This window comes from Sporobolomyces salmoneus (assembly GCF_050403485.1).
Source record: "Sporobolomyces salmoneus JCM6883 DNA, S_salmoneus_JCM6883_v1_ctg36, whole genome shotgun sequence".
In the NCBI taxonomy this organism is placed as follows: Eukaryota; Fungi; Basidiomycota; class Microbotryomycetes; order Sporidiobolales; family Sporidiobolaceae; genus Sporobolomyces; species Sporobolomyces salmoneus.
The window spans coordinates 162,683-181,665 of NW_027481127.1; the positions used below are offsets into that span (position 1 = coordinate 162,683).

At 50.8% G+C, this 18,983-nt stretch overlaps 6 protein-coding genes across 6 annotated transcripts; 3 read left to right on the forward strand and 3 right to left on the reverse strand.

Annotated features, from left to right (window-relative positions):
- Positions 1–311: 311 nt before the first annotated feature.
- MMM1 (ERMES complex subunit MMM1) lies at positions 312–2,439 on the forward strand (the record flags this gene model as incomplete). The annotated part of the gene is made up of 4 exons (XM_076633314.1): positions 312–430; positions 498–684; positions 754–1,140; positions 1,213–2,439. 4 exons carry the CDS (start codon positions 312–314, stop codon positions 2,437–2,439), a joined length of 1,920 nt encoding a protein of 639 aa, XP_076486766.1.
- A 298-nt stretch (positions 2,440–2,737) lies between these two features.
- JCM6883_002622 (uncharacterized protein) lies at positions 2,738–5,188 on the reverse strand (the record flags this gene model as incomplete). The annotated part of the gene is made up of 4 exons (XM_076633315.1): positions 2,738–3,633; positions 3,706–4,084; positions 4,155–4,741; positions 4,810–5,188. 4 exons carry the CDS (start codon positions 5,186–5,188, stop codon positions 2,738–2,740), a joined length of 2,241 nt encoding a protein of 746 aa, XP_076486767.1.
- A 642-nt stretch (positions 5,189–5,830) lies between these two features.
- On the reverse strand, positions 5,831–7,604 carry JCM6883_002623 (uncharacterized protein; the record flags this gene model as incomplete). The annotated part of the gene is made up of 11 exons (XM_076633316.1): positions 5,831–5,859; positions 5,938–5,990; positions 6,054–6,123; positions 6,189–6,216; positions 6,289–6,402; positions 6,467–6,558; positions 6,659–6,807; positions 6,884–6,920; positions 7,011–7,135; positions 7,226–7,384; positions 7,477–7,604. 11 exons carry the CDS (start codon positions 7,602–7,604, stop codon positions 5,831–5,833), a joined length of 984 nt encoding a protein of 327 aa, XP_076486768.1.
- Positions 7,605–8,101: 497 nt separating this feature from the next.
- On the forward strand, positions 8,102–9,754 carry JCM6883_002624 (uncharacterized protein; the record flags this gene model as incomplete). Its single annotated transcript, XM_076633317.1, has 8 exons — positions 8,102–8,318; positions 8,374–8,544; positions 8,673–8,737; positions 8,870–8,996; positions 9,070–9,279; positions 9,354–9,418; positions 9,492–9,633; positions 9,714–9,754. 8 exons carry the CDS (start codon positions 8,102–8,104, stop codon positions 9,752–9,754), a joined length of 1,038 nt encoding a protein of 345 aa, XP_076486769.1.
- Positions 9,755–10,386: 632 nt separating this feature from the next.
- Positions 10,387–12,324, reverse strand: JCM6883_002625 (uncharacterized protein; the record flags this gene model as incomplete). The annotated part of the gene is made up of 3 exons (XM_076633318.1): positions 10,387–11,959; positions 12,048–12,124; positions 12,202–12,324. 3 exons carry the CDS (start codon positions 12,322–12,324, stop codon positions 10,387–10,389), a joined length of 1,773 nt encoding a protein of 590 aa, XP_076486770.1.
- Positions 12,325–15,931: 3,607 nt separating this feature from the next.
- Positions 15,932–18,976, forward strand: JCM6883_002626 (uncharacterized protein; the record flags this gene model as incomplete). Its single annotated transcript, XM_076633319.1, has 10 exons — positions 15,932–16,517; positions 16,601–16,812; positions 16,878–17,158; positions 17,222–17,345; positions 17,409–17,804; positions 17,896–18,285; positions 18,347–18,458; positions 18,532–18,621; positions 18,689–18,778; positions 18,846–18,976. 10 exons carry the CDS (start codon positions 15,932–15,934, stop codon positions 18,974–18,976), a joined length of 2,412 nt encoding a protein of 803 aa, XP_076486771.1.
- Between the last annotated feature and the right edge of the window lie 7 nt (positions 18,977–18,983).

The window sequence follows — 18,983 nt, forward strand, 5'->3', positions numbered from 1 at the left end:
TTGCTTTCTCGAGCTGTAATTCACCTCGTCTCAGAGTCGAGAGCCGCGCCTCTCGTTTCGTGCACAGCGCCGAGCGCAGTACAGGAGTACGCCCGACTCGGTCAGGAGTAGTCTGTTACTCGGTCCTCTCGAGTGTCAGTTGCGATTTCATTACAGACCGCGCGCGTCCCGCGTCTCTCACTCTTCACTCACTCTACGACATCGCCTCGCTCATCGACTTTGATCACGTAACACTCGCCTCGAGACCAGGCGCCAGTTCCTCTCCTGATCGCGGGTTCGGCAAGGACTGAGTCTCATCTCTTTAGACAACGATGAAAGCAACACCACTCCCACCGCCTCTCATGCCAATACCCTCCACCTCCTCTACCTCTCATTCAATATGGCCCCGACTAACGTTCACTCAAGGGGTCCTGTTGGGTCAATTATCAATGTTCGTTCTTCCCTCCCTCTGCCCTCTCTCCGCTCTGCCTCCGAGCTGACTTTGTGAACGGGGATAGGGTTGTTCTGGCGGTGTTGTTCCTGAGATATGTAGTGTTTGAGGATCCGGATCAGGCGAAAAGAGAAAAAGAGAGAATATCAAGTGGGGAGAATCAATCGACCACGAACACAGCAACAGAGGGAGAGTTATCGAGGAGGAAGAAGAGACGGAGAATGAGAACTAATACGGAAACGAAACTGAACAACGTGAGTCGTAAACCTCTATCTTTCAAGCCTAAATGTAGAATTCACAAGTTTTCGTTTTTTCGTTCCTAGTCGACCTCGAATGGACCTCTAAACTCTACTACCTCAGCTACGGATTCAGCTACCTCGATCCTCAATTCCCTCTCTTACGATCTCTCTTCGCATTCTCCCGAATCGCTCGATTGGCTCAATGTCTTGATCGCTCAATTACTTTCTTCCTACCGTCTACTCGCTTCGAATCATTTAGCTGGAGGTGCTAGGGGTCTCATCGAAGAAGCACTGAATAGGAAAGTGAGACCTCACCCGTCAGCAACAACAGAAGAGGTCGAGGATGAGGGAGGAAGTGCAGGATTGATCGGATTGGATGAGATCGAGGTAGAGGAAGTTGAACTGGGGGAAGGGTTTCCACAACTGAGTGATGCGAGAGTCAGACCGAGTGGGAATGAAGGGGAAGGGCTCGTGAGCTCATTTTTTCCGTCTTTTTTTTTTGGGTTCGTTCTGAGCACTGACAATCTCGATTTCCTTTCGTAGCGTGTCGAACTCGACCTCGATTACACCGACAAAGTTTCCCTCTCGCTCTCTACCCGAGTCGTAATGAATTTCCCTCGACCACGATTCGCCGTTCTCCCCGTTTCTCTTTCCCTAACTCTCCAACGCTTCTCCGGTACCGTCACTATCGAACTCCCTACTCCAACCACTACCGTCTCTCCTGAACCTCCTTCAAGCTCCGATGGAGCTCCAGCTCCTAGTCATCCTCATCAACACCCCTCAATTCATCTCTCCCTCCATCCCGATTTCACCCTCGACCTCTCGACTTCCTCCCTCCTCGGTTCTCGGGCAAAACTCGAAGACGTCCCGAAAGTTGAACAACTCTTGAACGCGAGGATTCGTTCAGTTATTCAAGATCGGGTTGTTTGGCCGGGGAGAGTCGAAATCGCTTTACCCGGAATTCACCCTCACCAACACCAACACCATCACTCACATCAGAGGAACGAGTCAGAAACAGTACCAGGAGGAGCAGGAGGAGGAGGAGGGGATATGAGTTTCGAGGCGGTGGATGACTGGACCGTCGTTGATCGACCACACCCCTTGGCGTGTCCAAACGAGAACCTTCCTTCTTCATTCTCGATCTCCGATTTCAAACACCGTGAAGCCGATTCCGAGGATGAAGACGACGAAGACGACTCGGAACCCCTTCTGCGGCAGCAGCAGCAGCATCGACCGCTCTCACCCCTGCAACGTCGTTCAGGGTTCCTCAGTTCAACACCACCACTCACGTCGGATCCGACCCTCAAACTCGCACAAGAGACGACGAGGGATGATCACAAGGAGGAAGTAGAGTCGAATGGATCGACGGAAACTCCTTCGGTAGATTTCGGGGATCCTGAAGGACCGACAATTTCTTTACATCCTAAAATCCGAAACCGTTCCTCTCAATCTCAATCTCAATCTCAATCGCAACAACCTTCGTCCTCCTCGAGGATTCGGAAAGAACTGAATTTGGAGAACCTGAAATATCTCGATCAATCATTCAAGAATCGATCCCAATCAGGAGGAGGAGGAGGAAAGGGAAGACCTTCGAGTCCAACTGAATCGTTTCCAGGTTATTTCCCGGGAACGAGAACTCCAGGAGGATTAGCGACGGGAGTTGGGGTGGGATTGACAGCGGGAGGAACAGCAGGAGGCGGAGGAGGAACGACGGGGACCGGGACGAGGTTTAGAGGGAATATTGGAGGGGTTGGGTTGAGTAGTCGATGATCCTCTGATGCTCTAATGGGTATGATAGTATAGACTCTATTCACTCTCGTGAGGACGGGGAGCAAGAGTAGAAGAGGAGAGAAGAGGTCTAGTTTTGCAAAGCGAGAGAATCGAAGAACAAGAACTTTGCGTTTTTGGGAGAAAGCGGAACAATAGAACCTGATAACTAAAACACCAAGGAACAGTAAAGGAGGGTAATAAACGAAACAAACGACAGAAAGGGGGTAATCAAGAGGGACAAATCAACAGAAAAGGTATAAAAAAACGCAGAAACAAACTCAACTCAACAATCAGACTCCTAAGCTTTCCCAAACACTTTCCCCGGGTTCGGACTCCTCATCCCTTTCCCCTGTAGCATACTCTCTTCCTCGACGACCTCCTCCCTGGTCGTCAGCTCGGACTGCATCTCCTCATCCTCTTGTTCCTTTTTGACGCTCACAACCAACGGCGACGAGCTCCCTGCCCCTCCCGCACTCGCCCGTTTGCTCCTCGATCTTCCCGGCGTAATCGGTCTCTTCCTTCCCGCATCAAGTCCAGGTAACTTGTCCAAACTCGTACGTTTCCTCGCTTCCGACAACCTCTGCGTTGCTCCTCCTCCTTCGTCTCCTTCGATTCGTTTCTTCGAGGGAGTAGTCGTTGGTGTGCGATGAGACGAGTCGACGCGAGCAGGGGAAGAGATCGCATGACCATGAATGGGCAAGGAGGAAGAGGGTTCAGGAACTTCAGGAGGAACTGAAGGGAGTGAGCAAGTAGCGGATAACGACGGGGAGATAGCGGTAGCGTCGTTCAAGTTGAGATCGAGGGGGTGGGAACGACTTGTCGAACGAGCGCGAGAGCAAGCGTGAGCAGCAGAGGAGGAGGAGGGTTCATCGATCGTTAAAGCTTGTCCGAACACGGTGGTTTCGGTACATTGAGCTAGACTTGTAGATCTTGGGGGCAGTTCATTAAGTGCTCGGTTGCTGGAGTATGAGGCGGAGAAGATTGGTTGAGCCGGAGGAGGCGGCGGACTGAGGTGGGAAGAAAGTTGAGTTGGGTGCGAACGAGAAGTCTTGAGAGAATGGGAGTGAGAAGGACCGCCAGCGGACCATTGAGGTACGGCGAGATTCGACGAAGATTTGGATGATTGTAGAGGGGTATCGAACGATGGAGAGGCAAGTCCATTCGTTTTGGCGAATTTTCTTGCAAAAGCTTTTTCTATCGCAATTCTCCAACGCCGACTATCAGCTCCACGCATCAGAGCGGGTATTCAACGACAAGAAGACTCACGTAGTACTTCCGTTAATTCCCCATCCCCCTTATGCTTCGATTTAGTTTGCTTCTCTTTCTCGCTACTGCTGCTGATGGAAACTTTTCTCAATCGATTCCGTTTCTCCCCTAATTCACTCAGGAACGCATCCATATCCTGTACACCTCCGATCGCTGATGCCCTCCTTCTCTGTGATTGGGAAGCAGCGGAAGGACGAGGAGGAGTCGCGCGGAGGGAAGCTCGAGCTGAAAATAGAACGGGATGAGAGCGACCAACTGGGGGCAGTGGAGGAGCGGGAGGTGGAGTTGGAGGTGCGAAGGATGATCGTCGGGGAGACTTGAAGGGGGATCTTGGAGGCGCGGGAAGGGGTGGTGGCGCGAGCTGAGATCTCGAGGATAGCTGCGATCGACCGATGTCCAGCCGAATTCAGTCTTCTCGAACAGCGGCAGGATACTGTCGTCAGACTCACCTCGGTTTTGAGTCGATTCACTTCTTGTTCGAGATCATTAATCCTCTTTTGAGTTTTCACAGTTTTCTCTTTCTCCTTCGCTTCTTTCCAAACCTGTCCCACTACATTCTCCATCAACATACTTCCTACTTGTTCCTCGTTTCTCTTGGGTAATCTCGAAGTAGGCGATTTGGGTTTCGCAAGTCCAGGCGTTGTCGTTGTCGTCGTTGTCGGAGGAAAAGCGAATTTTACATGATGATTCTCCCGCCCTCCTCCTCCTCCTCTCTGGACCAATGACCTCGTTCGATTCGTCGACAATGCTGAAGTTGTTCCCGTATCCTGCGTGACTGAACTATTCGTCGCGCCATTCGCATCGAGTCTCCTCTTCCCGCTCAGGGACCGTAATCCTCCGCCTAACTTTTCACTCAAACTCGTCTTTTTCGAATGACTTGGGGCGTATTGATCCGTATACATCAGTTCGTCGGCGTACGAAGCGTCGGTGTAAGGTCGTAAACGTTTTCGAGTAGTTTCTGGTGAAGCGGAAGAAGTAGAATTGGCGTAACGAGCTCGGTTGGGGGCTGGTGAAATCGGCGGCATCAGGGGAGGTACTATAGTGAGTTACTTTCTACTCTCAGCTCGCCGACTCACAGGAGCTGGAGAGTAGGAAAGAGCTCACCGGTATCATTCAACAATTCCTCCCCGGCGTGGTCCCGCTCGATCCTCCTCCTCTTTTCTCTTGCCTCTCCTGCCTCTCCTCTACTACCTCCCTCTCCATTCCTACGTTGTCGTTTCTCCCCAGTGTTTACCGTTTCGCTCGAGGAGGATGAGAACGATGAATTGCTAGTGACCGCTTTCAAAAACCCTTTCATTTCGACTTCAGCGGCCGCTTTCAACCCGGTCCAGACGGTACTAATGCCGCCTAACCAGTAGGAACTTGTAGAGGCCGAGGGGGTGTGAGAGGAAGAGGAGGTTTGTTGATTCGGAGTCGGATTCGAGGTTGAGGAGAGGGAGGAGGAGGAGGTAGAGCGGGGGATACCGTCGAGATAGGCCTCCATCCTTTATGACTGGGCTGAGCGTGCGGGCGGCGCCGCGTTGAGACGAGGACAGAAGAGATAATGAAATTCCTATTCAACTTTCGCATCCATCGGAGCTTGTTGTTTGCCGCTCTCAAGACATGAGCTTCAGCGTGTGCGCGCTACGGCCTGCTGTTGCACGAAGAAAGCTCCAAATCATTCAGTGTGAGCAACCAGAGAGGTAAACTTCAGAAGGCGAGGTTTGTTTTTTCCTGACGCCCGAAACTGAGAGTAGGAACAGTTCTGTTTTTTGCAAGAAAACGAAGGTATGTATATTGAGAAAGAAGATTTCCATCCTTTGAGTGGGTGAGAGAACAGTACAGTAAGAAACGACAGAAAGAAAGGAGAAAGGTAAAAAAAAGAAAATGATGGATAGTGTTACGTTTGTTGAGAGTGAGTGAGGTCGCGCTGCCGTTCTCCTTTGTATTTGGATAGGCGCTGCGAGGTTGAGAGAGAGCGTGGAGAGGGGTGGGTTCGCACCAGGCGATATGTGAAGGAAAGTTGAAAGAGAGGAGAAAAGAGAGAGAAAATCGAAAGACAATGATGGGATGAACGTAAGGAATGAATGAGTTGTACAGAGATGAGTCGAGTCGAGTCGTAAGAGAGCGTAGGAGACAGAATGATCTATTTGTAGATCTTGATCGAGTTGATACCTATTCAGAAAAAAACGAAAAGAGATCAGTTTTCGACGCACGCAAGGACAGTGAGAGAGAGAGAGGGTGATCACGTACTCCAGTAAGCGTTCTTGAATGCTTGACCGTTGTTCTGGACGAAGGATTCGCAACTGCCAACGTATCGCGCGTGAGTCAAGCTAGCGACTTCTAAAACGGAAGTGAGAGGAATTTACGAATTGTGGCCAGTCATGGATTGAGGTGACTTGTTTTGTCCAGCGTACGAGAGTGATTGTCCCCAAGTACCTGAACACTCGGCGCCGAGAGTTAGCCGGGTTTCGCAAAGCATCAGGAAGAGAAATGAGACTTACCAGCAGCCCAAGTTCCGCACAGATTCGTCTGATTCGCTCCGCCGTCTTTCATCATCAGTACCCTGACGTAAGCGAGAGATGAAGAGAGGAGGGGACTAACGTTGATAACGAGCATCAATTCCGAGAATCTCTGGAACGGGTTGCACGACGAAGCCGGGTTCAAGAAATGAGGAGTACCCCATTTCGACGAAGGTTTAGGGTGTCCAGATTTGATCTGCTCACTCTGATAGTTATCAGTCGGTGTGGTAGAGAGAGGAAGAATTGAGAAGGGGGCTTACGTCGGAAGGAATCGAGTTTCGGGGCCAAAAGTAGATTCGAATTCCAGAAGAGGACCATTGAAGAGCGTAAACACCTCCTTTCTTCTTATTGACTGTCATCGCATACACAAGGGTGTGAGCTGGCTGGTCGAGTCGGAGAGAACGGGACAGAAGGAACGAAAGAGAGAAGGAACAGAAGGGATTCGAACGTACAAGCAGGACCATAAGAGATTTTACTCTTTGAACGAACTCCACAACCTTGCGAGTTCGTGGCATGAGCGTCGCAGTCGTTCTTTTTGGGGCCTTGCATCATGAAGGTTCCGTAGAATCCACCGTCTTGCATCGAGCAACCGGAACTCGTGCTAATTTCATTAGGAGAATGAGCTCAGTTAGCGAGGGAACGCTTGGATGGTGGTAGAGAGCGGTGCTGAAACGTACTGAGTAGAAAGAGCGTTCATTGTAGTCTCATGGACACCTGCAAGGCAGGAAACGGAGAGCGACAAGTCAGTTTTCATTATGCAAATCGTTTCGCACGGATCAAGCTCGTTGCGAAAGAGAAACTCACCTTCGATTACATCGATCTCTCCCTGTTGGGGCCAGTTCGAGCCCGTCATCCACAGCGCAGGCCAAGCACCTTGAGCCGCCGGAATATTGTTAACATCGAAAACGAACAAACCTCCTCCCGAGAACCTACTCCCTCTCTCAACCTCTCTCATCAGTGACTCTCCCTAGACGACCAGGAGGAGTAAGGAGAGTGGGAGGGAAGAGGGGGGAACGTACGTTTGTTTCGAAACGAGTCTAACTGAATCCCTCAAGTTTTGATACTTTTTCGTTGAAACTCCCAATTTCACGGCTCCATTCTTCGCGATTGAAACTAGACCCTTCTTCTTCGCACTAGATTGGGAATTGTACATTGCTACTCCTCCATTATCAGATTGTCTACACGCAAACAAACAATATTTCGAGGGTCAGAAGACAATTTCAAACGGGAGGAAATTTGTTGAACGACGCGAGAAGAATGGGAGACTGACCCGGTCTGCCAGGTGAAAGCGTTGAGGAGTTTTTGACCAGAGAGGGATTGACTTAGTTTGTAAGTCTTTGCTTCGACTGCCAAAGTGAGGCAGTAGAGAGACAAAAGGGAGACGAGGAGTGAGCGCATCGAGGAGGAAGAAAGGGGGGAGAAGAAGAAAGGGGATCGAGAGGGGGTGAACGAGTGTCGAGGGTCAGTCGTAAAAGGAGTGTAACTCGGTCGGTGTGGTCGAGTGTCGGTTGAAGGCGAGTGAGTGGAGGGAGAGGATCGAGCGAAATGAATATTTTTGGGGAACTTCGCAAAAATTTCGGTTCGGACCGCTGCTGTTCTATTTCTCTTCTATCTTTTGCGCGCTCCCACTCAGCTCTACAAAGGCTATGCTATGCATCGTAACAAAGTGCTTTTGTTACTGTAGCTCGTAGAGAAGTAAACCTATAATGGAGATTTCATTCAACTTCACCGAACTCGAGGACGCGTGCGTCTGTCTTCGAAGGGCGAACGACCTTTGTCTCTCTCTTCTTCCTCTTGTTCTCTTCGTCTCTCTCACTTTCTCGACTCCCGACTCTTCAAAGTAGCTGTTGATCAGTTACCTCACCTTCCCCTCGTTTACTCTCTCTCTCCTCAAGATGCTCTTCTCTACCGCGGCACTCGTATCTTCCCTTTCTCTCGCCTCTACCGCCTTGGCCTCTTCCTCTTCGTCGACGCACGCACCCAATAACTCGAAACGCCATGCTCAATTGAAGCGAGGTTCAGGATACCAACTCACGACGCACGCAGCGGGCCAGGACTTTTTCGACTTGTTCAACTTCGACGACCACTCGTCAGTCGGTGGTGCCGCCAACTGTGAGTTCGTAGTATGCACGAACCTCTAGAACGTGCGCTGACGAATTTTGAGCAGTCGTCGACCAAGAAACGGCGTGGAAAGAGGAATTAGTTGCGGTCAAACACAACAAGGCTCACATCCGAGTCTCTCCTTCCTCTGGTGGAACGACCCGAGACGCCGTCAAACTCGTTTCGAAACAACGTTACTCGGAAGGTCTCTACGTTTTCGACGTTGAACGAATGCCTCGTAAGTAAACAATCGAAATCGTCGATTTCTTTTTTCTAGTTCGTGCGTCGAGGCGCGGGGCGAGAAGACCTCGCTCTTGGCGCCAGAATACTGATTCCCTTCTCGTTCCGTGAACGTTCGTTCTGTAGAGGTTTATGGTGCGTGGCCCGCGATTTGGACGACCGGAGAGAACTGGCCTCAAGGTGGTGAAATCGTGAGTTTTCGAAAAATCATTCAACATTCTCCCCTTCTTTCTCTCTCTCCCTCTCACTCTCTTGAAGAAGCTTTACTCGCTTCTCTCCCGACAAATCTGACCTGACTCGGATCGTTCCCCCCTGTGCTATAGGACATTGTCGAATTCGTTTCTCACCAAACTACGAACGCCTTCTCGGTTCACACTGGAGAAGGATGTTGGGCTGGATCTTCGGGATACACTGGACATGCGATGCTCGCTACTCAAAACGCTCTCAACTGTACGTCGTCGACCAAGTCAGATCGAAACCCTCGCGGAGAAACTGACTGGTGGTACGATGTGTACAATTCTAGGTAACGCTGATGCTACCGCCGCTCAAGGATGTGGATTCCGAACGAAACGCAAGAACACTGCCGGTATCGGAGCGAACGCGAACGGTGGAGGATTGTACGTAATGGAATGGTCTTCGGCGGGAATCAAGGCGTGGATGTTTGAACGGGATCAAATCCCTCAAGATCTCCTCAACAAGGCTCCTAACCCTGGTTCGTGGACTACTCCCGATAGTAAGCTTCTCTTCTCTGTCTCATATCTCTCCTGATGATAAGGGAACTGATGGTTCTTGAGGAATCCTGCGTAGTGTACATCTCTGCTTCGTCGTGCGATCCTTCGACCTACTTCACTCCTCAACAATTCATCGTCAACGTTAGTTTGTTCTTTCACTCGGAGTCTGTTCCTGACTCGGAACTGATCGATTCTCGGATGGATGGATGTACAGACTGAACTCTGCGGTACTTGGGCTTCGGGAGTTTGGAACACTGACAACGGTTACGCCGGTCAAGAAGGATCTTGCGCAAAAGATACCGGTTTCGATACCTGCGAAGCTTACGTTCAATCCCGTGGTTGGGACTTCAAGCACGGTAAGCTCTTCTCGTCTCTCTTTTCTTTGGATCGTTTTACTCGAGCACTGACGCTGTTTGATTCGTGTCCTTGTTTGTAGCTTACTGGCGTATCGCTTCCTTCTCGATTTACAACTACTAAAGGACCCACTATCTCCATTCCTTCCTCTCGAAAGAACGATATCCCCCCTCTTAGATCGAGCACTGTCTCTCTTTCATTCACCCTTTATACCCTTTTCTCTCTCTCGGCTCGCTTTCGATTTTTTCTCCTCAAACTCTCTCACTCTCTTTTCTGTCGGAACTTTTACTTCTCTTCACCAACTGTTTACATTCCTTTCTTTCTATCTCTATCTCTTTTTAACCCTAGTCGAGCAGTAGCCTGAAAGCTCACTCGATTGTTTTTTTCTCTCTTTTACTTCCACTTTCGCGAGGTAGATCCTCCCACCTTCTACGCAAAGGACTGTTTACGAGTTATCGCTTCCCTCGTTCTTCACTTCCGCTGGATCGAGAGAAGCAAACATGCGAAAGACTGACCGAAGGTGAGCGACTAGGGGAAAAGTGTCCATATTCCAAACTTGAAACCCCAAACAGAAAGTCGTGACAGAGAGAGGACGAGGAGGAAAAATATAGATAAAGTAGTATCGTAGCGATAGTGAGAAAGACAGATAGGGGAGAGAAACGAATCCACCGATAGAGACAGAGGGAGGGAAAACGAACAGAAAACTCGAAACAACAAAAACAGATCCCTACAAACCCAGACGAGCGCACGAAACCCTAGTACCTCTGCTGTTGAGGACGATGGTGGTAATCTAGACCAGCGTCTAATCCACCATAAGGATCGTTATCTTCTGCGATTTCTTCCCTCGCGTTATTATTCCAATCTCCTCCTCCTCTCGCATCGATCGGACTATTCGCTCCCCAATCACTTCCTGCCGCCGTCGAACTACCCAAGTTCGTCACTCGTAGTTGATTTCCACCTCGTTCGCTACCGTTCGAACCGGCGAGGTAAGGACCAAGAGCTGGGATTGAAACGTGTGAAGGTGCGGGGGAATCGTATCCGTTCGTTTGAGTCGCCGGAGGTTGTGGCTGATGATGAGATGGAGAGTTGAATCGATTGAAACGAGATTGAGAGGGAGGAAGGAGGAAAGTATCCGAGGTAGAAGGACCGGCGTTGTTCGAGGTGTCGTGGTTTGGTCGGTAATCGATTCCGGGGAGAGGGAGAGGCGCGGGAGGAGGCATAGGGTTCCGAGGTTGGAATTGAGCTCGAGAGGAGTTACCGGTACCGTTTCCGTTTGAATTGAAAGCTTCGTTCGCGACCGCCCAACCACCATCTCTCGCTCTAGGATCGAAAGTAGTAGCGTTATCCATCATGTTTGCGAAAGTACCTTGTCGTTGAGGTTGAGGGGGAACATTCCTCGAAGCGATCGGTGCGATTCCTCCTGATCCTCCTCTTCCCGCTCCAACTCCTGCGAATCCAGCGCTAACAGGAGTTACATCCCTCGGAGCTTCGACTTCCGGTTGTTGAGGAGTAGGTTGAACCCAAGTATTACGGTAATATGCGTCTTGTTCATCGGCTGGTCGAGTCTTCCTACTCTTCCTTCGACCAACAGCATCCTGATTTTGATTTCCGCCACGATCGTAAGCTGAAACTCCTCCCGCCAAAGCAGCTCCCGCTCCAGCTCCAACGAATTTCCGAGATAGTCGTCCGGTGTTACCTCCTCCTCCTCCTCCTGATGATGTCGCGGCGGGATCCCATCGACCTCCGGTGGTCGCTTCCTTTTCTTCGAATTCTCCACTTCCTCCTCCTCCTCCTCCTGATCCGGAATGAGCGTTCGCACCGAGGAACGGTGCAGGATCTCTCCATTCGTCGTGATCTTTACCCTTGCGACGATTCCTGCCGCAACAACACCAGAGTAAGAGACCGAGGAGAATGATCGCTCCAACTCCTCCTCCGACTGATCCTCCGATGATTGCTGCGAGATTCGAGGGGGATGAGGAGGATGAATTTGAAGCATTAGATGCGTTTGATGGGAGGAGACCGGTTGAAGAGGAGGCGGAGGCGGAGGAAAGGGAAGAAGAGGAGATTTGGGAAGAAGAAACCGAGGATGAAGTGCTGCTGGAGCTCGAGGTCTGTGTACTCGAGGTCGTCGAGCTCGTCGTCGTCGATGATGCTGTCGTGCTAGATGATGTCGTGGTCGTTGAAGAGCTAGTCGACGAACTGAGGGTGGAAGAACTCGTTACGGATGAAGAAGTTGGACCGACTGGACAACTGTTCAAGATGGTTGATACTGGAGTCGAAGTGACGACTAGACTAGTTTGAGTAACTGTGAGTGCTTCTGTTGTCGTTCTAGAGGGAATGTTTCGAATCGAAAAGGTCAGCTGAGCCTGTCGATTGGAAATTTCGAAACGGGCAAGTCGAAAACAAGGGTACTCACACTGTGGCGCCCGTGACTGTAGTCCTGACAGGTTCCAGTAATCCATTCCTAGTTCTAAATGTCGTACTGACCACTTCCTAACAAGAGAGACCAAGAGAGGCGTCAGCGAAACCATTCTTCGGAAAGCGAGAGAGAGAGAGGGGAAGACGCGCACCGCTTGAGGGTCGACGAGGACATAGGTCGTTGATCCAGATGTAGTTGGTACTAGTGAGGTTACTGTAGTCGTCTCAAAGATTGTACTGATCGGGGTAGGGACACAGTTCGGAGGCTGCGCCATCTTTCAACGATGAGATGAAGAGTTTCTGGGGTAGTCGCTGTATGCGGTGAACCGACGGCGGTGTACTTTCACTTTGAGCGGCGTTATGGACGAGTCGATGTTGGTCGTGTGTGAGCGGTAGGAGGAGAGAAGGAACGTGCGAAAGGCGACGGGACAGGAGGCGAGGAAATGGAAAGGCTCCCGGCATCCAGCCACTACCCCCGGAACTTCTTTCATCACTCGTTCAACTCGTTCCAACTCCCCAATTCTACCCGTATGACTCTTCTACCGCTCAAGTCTACCAGTCCGTGAGTCAGGGTTCCACCCACGCAATCGGCAAAGAGTCAGCGCTGTGCTCGTTTTCGTCGGGCAAAACGATGTAAGGGCCTCACCTCCCGATCGCTCGAAGACATTCGGTACGTGTTGCTGACGGTTCCTTGATTGTTTGAGCAGCAGCCGCCGACATCTCGATCGCAGAAGAAGAAGACGAAACTGCGATTTATCGATGAGAACGAGCGCCGACGAATTCGATGCGGTATTATGTTACGGGCCGTTAGAGAGGATGGTTCAAAGGGGAGCTGATTACGCGGACCTGAGATCACGGAAACAAGAGCAGACGAAATACAGGAAACTTAAGCTTGCTCGCTCGGAAAGGATGGTGAGCTCTGGCTAGCTCTGGAAGGAACGGTAGCAGTAGCTCGAGGAGGAATGAAGTAATCGATTTTGCTCTATGAAATCGCACTTAGCTGTCTGTCTTGACTAACCTAGAAGATCGAGAGAGAGAGAACGATTTTTTTTCTTCTCAAAGTTGCGAGTCGCGAAGCACAGGCGATTAATTCTCGTTCGGTCTGAGCCTGAGAGGTCTCCTCCAGCACAGAGGAGTCGCTGCGGCTGGTCGACGATTGGATTGATCATACCGTCGCCAGCAGCACGGACGAGTGAATGGGAACACTGACCTTTCATTTTGGTTACGTTGGTGAATGCAACGATAGTCCTCCAGATTTGGTATTCTCACGCTTCGCTCCGTACGGCTTACGCTAACACTCGGCAGTACAGCCTGCGTCCTTGGATCCTCGCCACTGGAGAGTCCGCTGAGTAACGGCTTGTCGAAACTGAATGAGGCAAAATTGATTTCGTTACAATAGCATCGGAGGGAGTCTACTATCACGAACGCTCTGTCGACAAACAAGACAAGGGCTCGGCCCTTAAGGTTCGTGCTCTTTGGGGTCAGGAGGGATGGGAGAGACATTGTCCGCCGAAATCTCGGGAGAGAGAGGACTTAGAAACCCATTCGTATTCGCTGAGCACTGAGCTTGTCTGAACATGTTGCTTGGGTTTCAATCCGAAGAAGGAAGAAACGAAGATCGAGATAGGTGAAGGCAGAGTAAGGTTCAAGCTCGAGAGCCGGGGAAGTAGGAAGGGCGTTTACGCGAGAGATTCTTTGAACTGTCAAGCAAGAAGCGTGTCAGCTCGAGGAAGTATAGAGTGTAAGAGAGGAAGGGAGACTCAAGTACTCACTCTCGAATTGACATCGTCCTCTTCCTTCGTTTCGAATGCGCAGTTTTCTCTTTCCGCTATCGATTCGAGATCTGGGAGGCTGTACTTCCGACGGGGGTGCGAGTCCAGTCACCACATCGGGGAGAGAGACGAATCGAACGGGGTGAGCTTTGAAAAGATGAGATTCGAAAGCGAGTCGAGGAGAGTGAAAGACTGAACGATCGTGGATCGAGGGTTGAGACAGGTGGTGGACGACGACGGAGGTTACTCGTGGAGTCTATCGAGAGAGAAGAGAGTGTGAGAGTCAGTCTCCAAGGCTTTTATCACATCAAGAAAAAGAGGAACAGACGAACGGCTCGTCTCGAGGTAGATTTGAGATCGATTAAGCTCCAGAAGGAGGCAGCGAAATAAGACATTCTGACGTGAGTGTCCCAGAGAGTGACGGAAGTCGAGCGAGGGAGAGAAGACGAGAGAATGGTGAGAGAGGAAGAACACGGGCGGAAGAAGAGATAACGCTTTCACAGTCCTCCAAGCCGACCAGAGTGACCGGACAATCATTTAGCTTGCGTACGCAGGGAAGGAAAGCACCGCGGCGCATGAAACGAGCTGGGATGGCGGATGGATCCAAACGACTCTGGGTAGATCGAGCGGGCGGGCCTACGAGTGTGTTCTCGTTGTCGGTGTGAATGGCGTAGCGGGGAAGAGCAGCGAAGTGAGAGGATCCCTCTTTGTGGCAGCTTGAGGGAAGGAGTTGAATGATTCGTACTGTTGTTTTCCGCGAAGTGTCGAGACTGTCTACTTCCGCTTCCTGTAGTCTCTGACAATTCAAACATTGCATCATAACCCCGACGGAACGCCATTCAATCTACGTGAGCTGGAGGAGTTGAAGTTTTGGCGGAGAGAGAGGAAAGATACATCACGATTTCGATCAAGTAGGGAAGGGAGGTGGTATTGGAGAGCAAACATAGAGGTCAGTATTGATCCTTGCAAGGCGTACTGTAGCAGAACTCGCGTATGTCCACCGGTTGGGAGAGAGGAGAGGAATGATCGACGAGGTAACTCTGTCGCCCTGTCCAATGATAGTCGAGAAAAGACTCACTCTCTACGTCACTATCCCGAATTGACCGTCTAGCTTCTATGCCGCACCGAGAACCGCAGACGAGAGAGTAGAGCGATGGATTATGTTTGCTGGGTTTCAAAGTGGGAGAAAGTCACCGAGAGTGCCGGTACGTATCGAGGGGTCGGCCATGCTTCAATTCGTGCGTCGGTCGACAGTCGTGAGTGAATGGAAAGAGGAGGAAAGAGGGAAGCTCGAGCGATTCAACTTGGCATTTTTTGAAATCACCTCGAAGTAATCGCTATTCTCACCCCTTCGCATCGCCTCTGTTGCGCGCTACCGTCGGCCATCATAAATAACTCGATGCTCTCTCTCTTCTCCGCCAAGTACAAGGAGCAAGGCGTTGCGCAATCGAGCAAACACCTCGCGCTCAACATCGTTTCACTCCCTCTCGCCCCGGCCCGACAACCCACGACCTACGAAATGGAAATTCAATACACTGTTACTCCTCAGCTACGCACTCGGCATCAAGCTACGCCTCCTTCTATCGATTCGCGCCGACAACCCCCACTGATCCCGAACTCGACCTCCGCTCTCGCCTCTACGCCCTTCTAAGCTTCAATGTACCTCATTAGAATGTTCAACTCACTCTATACTGTCCCCTCGACTTGTCAGCACAACCCCTCGACTCGTTCTCCCCTTCCGACTGTTCGATTTGTACCGGAGTCCTCTTATGGACGCAGAAACACATCTAAGCCCGTTTGTTGGAACCGGAGATAGTTTCATGATGGTCAGAAGAAGTGGAATAGTCGATTCATGGTGGAAAAGGTATCGGGGGAGAGGGAGCAAAGTGGAGTTTGTTCCTCGAGATGGACAGGCGAGCGAGCTGAAGGGACGGTGTGAGGGTCGGAGTGCTCGCTGCCGGGGTCAGGTTCGAGATGTTTGGGGAATCTCTTCGAGCGAGGGTGAGTCGTTTCTCGCGAACGAGTGAGTTGTCGGGAAAGAAAGATTCTGATGCGCGCCGAAGAAATCGCAGGGTGAAACTTCTCTCTCCTTCCTCACCAACACCTCAGAATGATGAACTACACAGCTACACCACCTGTCGTCCCAATGAACTGCGCGAGCAATCCGACAATGGCCTCCCTTTCCACATTCAGCCCTCCTCCTCCTCTTCCTTACTTCGACAGGTCCTCGCTACCGTTGCCTCCATCTCTCTCGACGTCGCACTCATTTTCGGTTCGTATTCCGAGAGGGTCAATCAATACTCCGGTCCTTCCGAGTTCGACTGGACCACCTACTTCTTCTTTTCCCGCGTTACCGTCCCACCCTCTTCCTGCTCCTTCCTATCCTCCACTCCCTCCTCTCCCTCTACCTCTCCCTTCCGCTTCCTCGACATACTCTAGCTCACGACCTCAACTCGAATCCGCGGTCCCGCTAGGCTACCTTGATCCTCCTCCTTCCGACCGTAATGATACCGCTGTTGATTTGCACCCCTCAAGGCGTTCTACAAGGAAAAGAACCAGAACGATTGAGAACGAGAAGGAAGAAGTCGAGTTAGAGGAAGAGGAAGGAGAAGATGAGTTAGTGAAGAAGAAGCGTGCGGTGAGATCGGGTAAAGGAAAAGGGAAGGGAAAAGGTGCGGGAGGAAGGAAGAATTCTGGTAAGTCATTTCTCTCTACATCTGCTGAATTGAGCGTGCAGACGCAAGGTACTGATCGTAGTTTACACTCCACGTCTTTACAGCCAAGCGATCGACGTCTCAACAAGAGGGAACGAGCGAAAAGCCGAAATCGACAAAAAAGTTCAAAACGGATAGAAATGCTGATAATGCCGATGGACATGTTCAAGAGGGTGATGAAGAAGATGAGGATGTGGATGAGGATGACGGATACGAGATGTCAGAGGGTCGTAAGATGGAAGAGGAAGCGAGAGTGAGGAAATTGAGAGATGAAGGGGTAAATCCGCTCCTACCTATTCCGTTCTCTTCGGTCCCTTCGCTAATGAGTTTTTCCGCTCGTAGAGCGTTCGTGAGCGATGGGTCAAGTACGCTGCTGCGATACTCGTCGCGAAAGAAGGAGGAGGAGATCCGGCCGAAGCGAGGAATTACCTCGGATCCCTCATCGAACGAATCGGATCGTCGTCGACTCTTCCACTCGATCAGAAGCAGTATCGCAGCTCGACATTCCTCGCGAACCTCAAGCGATTGGATGACTGTGCGACGGAGAATTTGGATCAGGGAAGAGTTGGGGAATGGAAGAACTCATCGCCCGACGCATGGAAGGACGGCAAGCCTGTTACAAAGTGCTTTCGATCAGTTATTGTCTGCAGAGGAACTGTACTGACGACTCCTTGAGCGTGGAACAGCTCCTTACCGAAGAGCATGGAGGAATGTGATCGCATGTCGTTGGGTAATTGGCCGCCTTGCGAAAATCCTTCGACATGTGCTACAATGGAAGACTGGGTGAAGACGAAGACGATTCAAGACAACGTGCGTGCTGAATCTGTCCACTCTCTCACCGAGGATCTTGCTGAATCGCGTTCTCTCACGCAGGCTGTGCAACTCGATCTTCTTCCTCACATGTTTTCCGTCTCGTATACCGGCCTCCCGGTCACAGAGATGTTCTACTCGGAGACTGGACGACGGCTATTGCAAGAACGGGCGGGAGCAATTTTGGGGTACGCCGTCGAGAACGGGATCCTCCTCGAATTATACGGAAGCGATGTCAAACAGATGATCTTGAACAGCGACGGATTCGAATTCACGACGGTCGAGTTGGAGGTCGAGTGGGAGGGAGAAAAACCAGGGGAAGAGAAGACGTGTATTGTCGAGACAGTCATGGCACGAAAGAGAGGAGGGAATGAAGGAGAAGGGACGATCGTCGTAGTCCTCGCTCATCCCTGCAGAGGCTCGGCGGGCTACGCGAACGTAATCTCTCTCCGAAACCAAGTTCGTCTATTCCTCTTGATCGATCCCTTGTTCTCGCCAACTAATCTGTCTTTGTTAGGACGCGAGTCTTTTTGTCTCGAATGCTCTACAGCCGGAAACTCTCGAACCGAATCCCGATCGTCACTACAACGAGAAGGCATATGGTGGTAACGCCGCTCCTGGAGGACGCTCGATGATGAACGGGATCACCGTCAACAAGAAAGCGGGCGAAGAATTTCAGCGAGGGACTCCTCTAGAGCCTTTCGAATGGGGTATTCGACTCGGACGACTCATTCCAACGTACAAGAACGACGTGTCAACATGGTCGAAAGCTTCTGCGTTCGTCAAGAACGACCCGATTCTCCCGAATGCCCTTCGAAACTCGGAAGTTCAAATCGCGGCTCGTGCGATACAATTGAGGTCACAAGAGACTAGGGAGTTGAGATCGGTGCCGGAGGAGGAGAGAACGGTCGAACAGAGGATACGATTGGAGACTCGCGATGTAAGCGAGTTATCCCACCTCCTCAATCGAATTCTGTCTAACGAGACTCCGTCTCTGCCAGCGCATTAATCACGAGCGACATCATTCAGAGAAGGAAGCATTGCGCACCGGAAAGTACAGGTGCACGTTCCCGGGTTGTGACATCAAGTTCAAGGGAAGCGAACAACTGAAAGGTTCGTTCGATTCCCTCGATTCCCGATCCCCCTCTACCTTAGCTGAAAATATGTTCCTGTTCACGATTGTCAGTTCATCGCTACTCTCATACGGGTGCTTACCCCTACAAATGTGATCAATGTGTCCCCGCGAGAGGATTTGGATATCTCTCCGAATTTCAAGGTGAATTTTCGAATCTTTTACCTCTTTCTCTTGTGCTGTGACTGACGATCTCCTTCGCTCTTGTCAGCGCATCAATCAACTCATACGGGTAAATGGAGGCACCAATGTCAGGAACTAGGTTGCGACAGAGGGTTCCATCAATTTCATGAACTCGAAGGTGAATTTTCGAATCTTTTACGTCTTTCTCTTGTGCTGTGACTGACGATCTCCTTCGCTCTTGTCAGCGCATCAATCAACTCATACGGGTAAATGGAGGCACCAATGTCAGGAACTAGGTTGCGACAGAGGGTTCCATCAATTTCATGAACTCGAAGGTGAATTTTCGAATCTTTTACGTCTTTCTCTTGTGCTGTGACTGACGA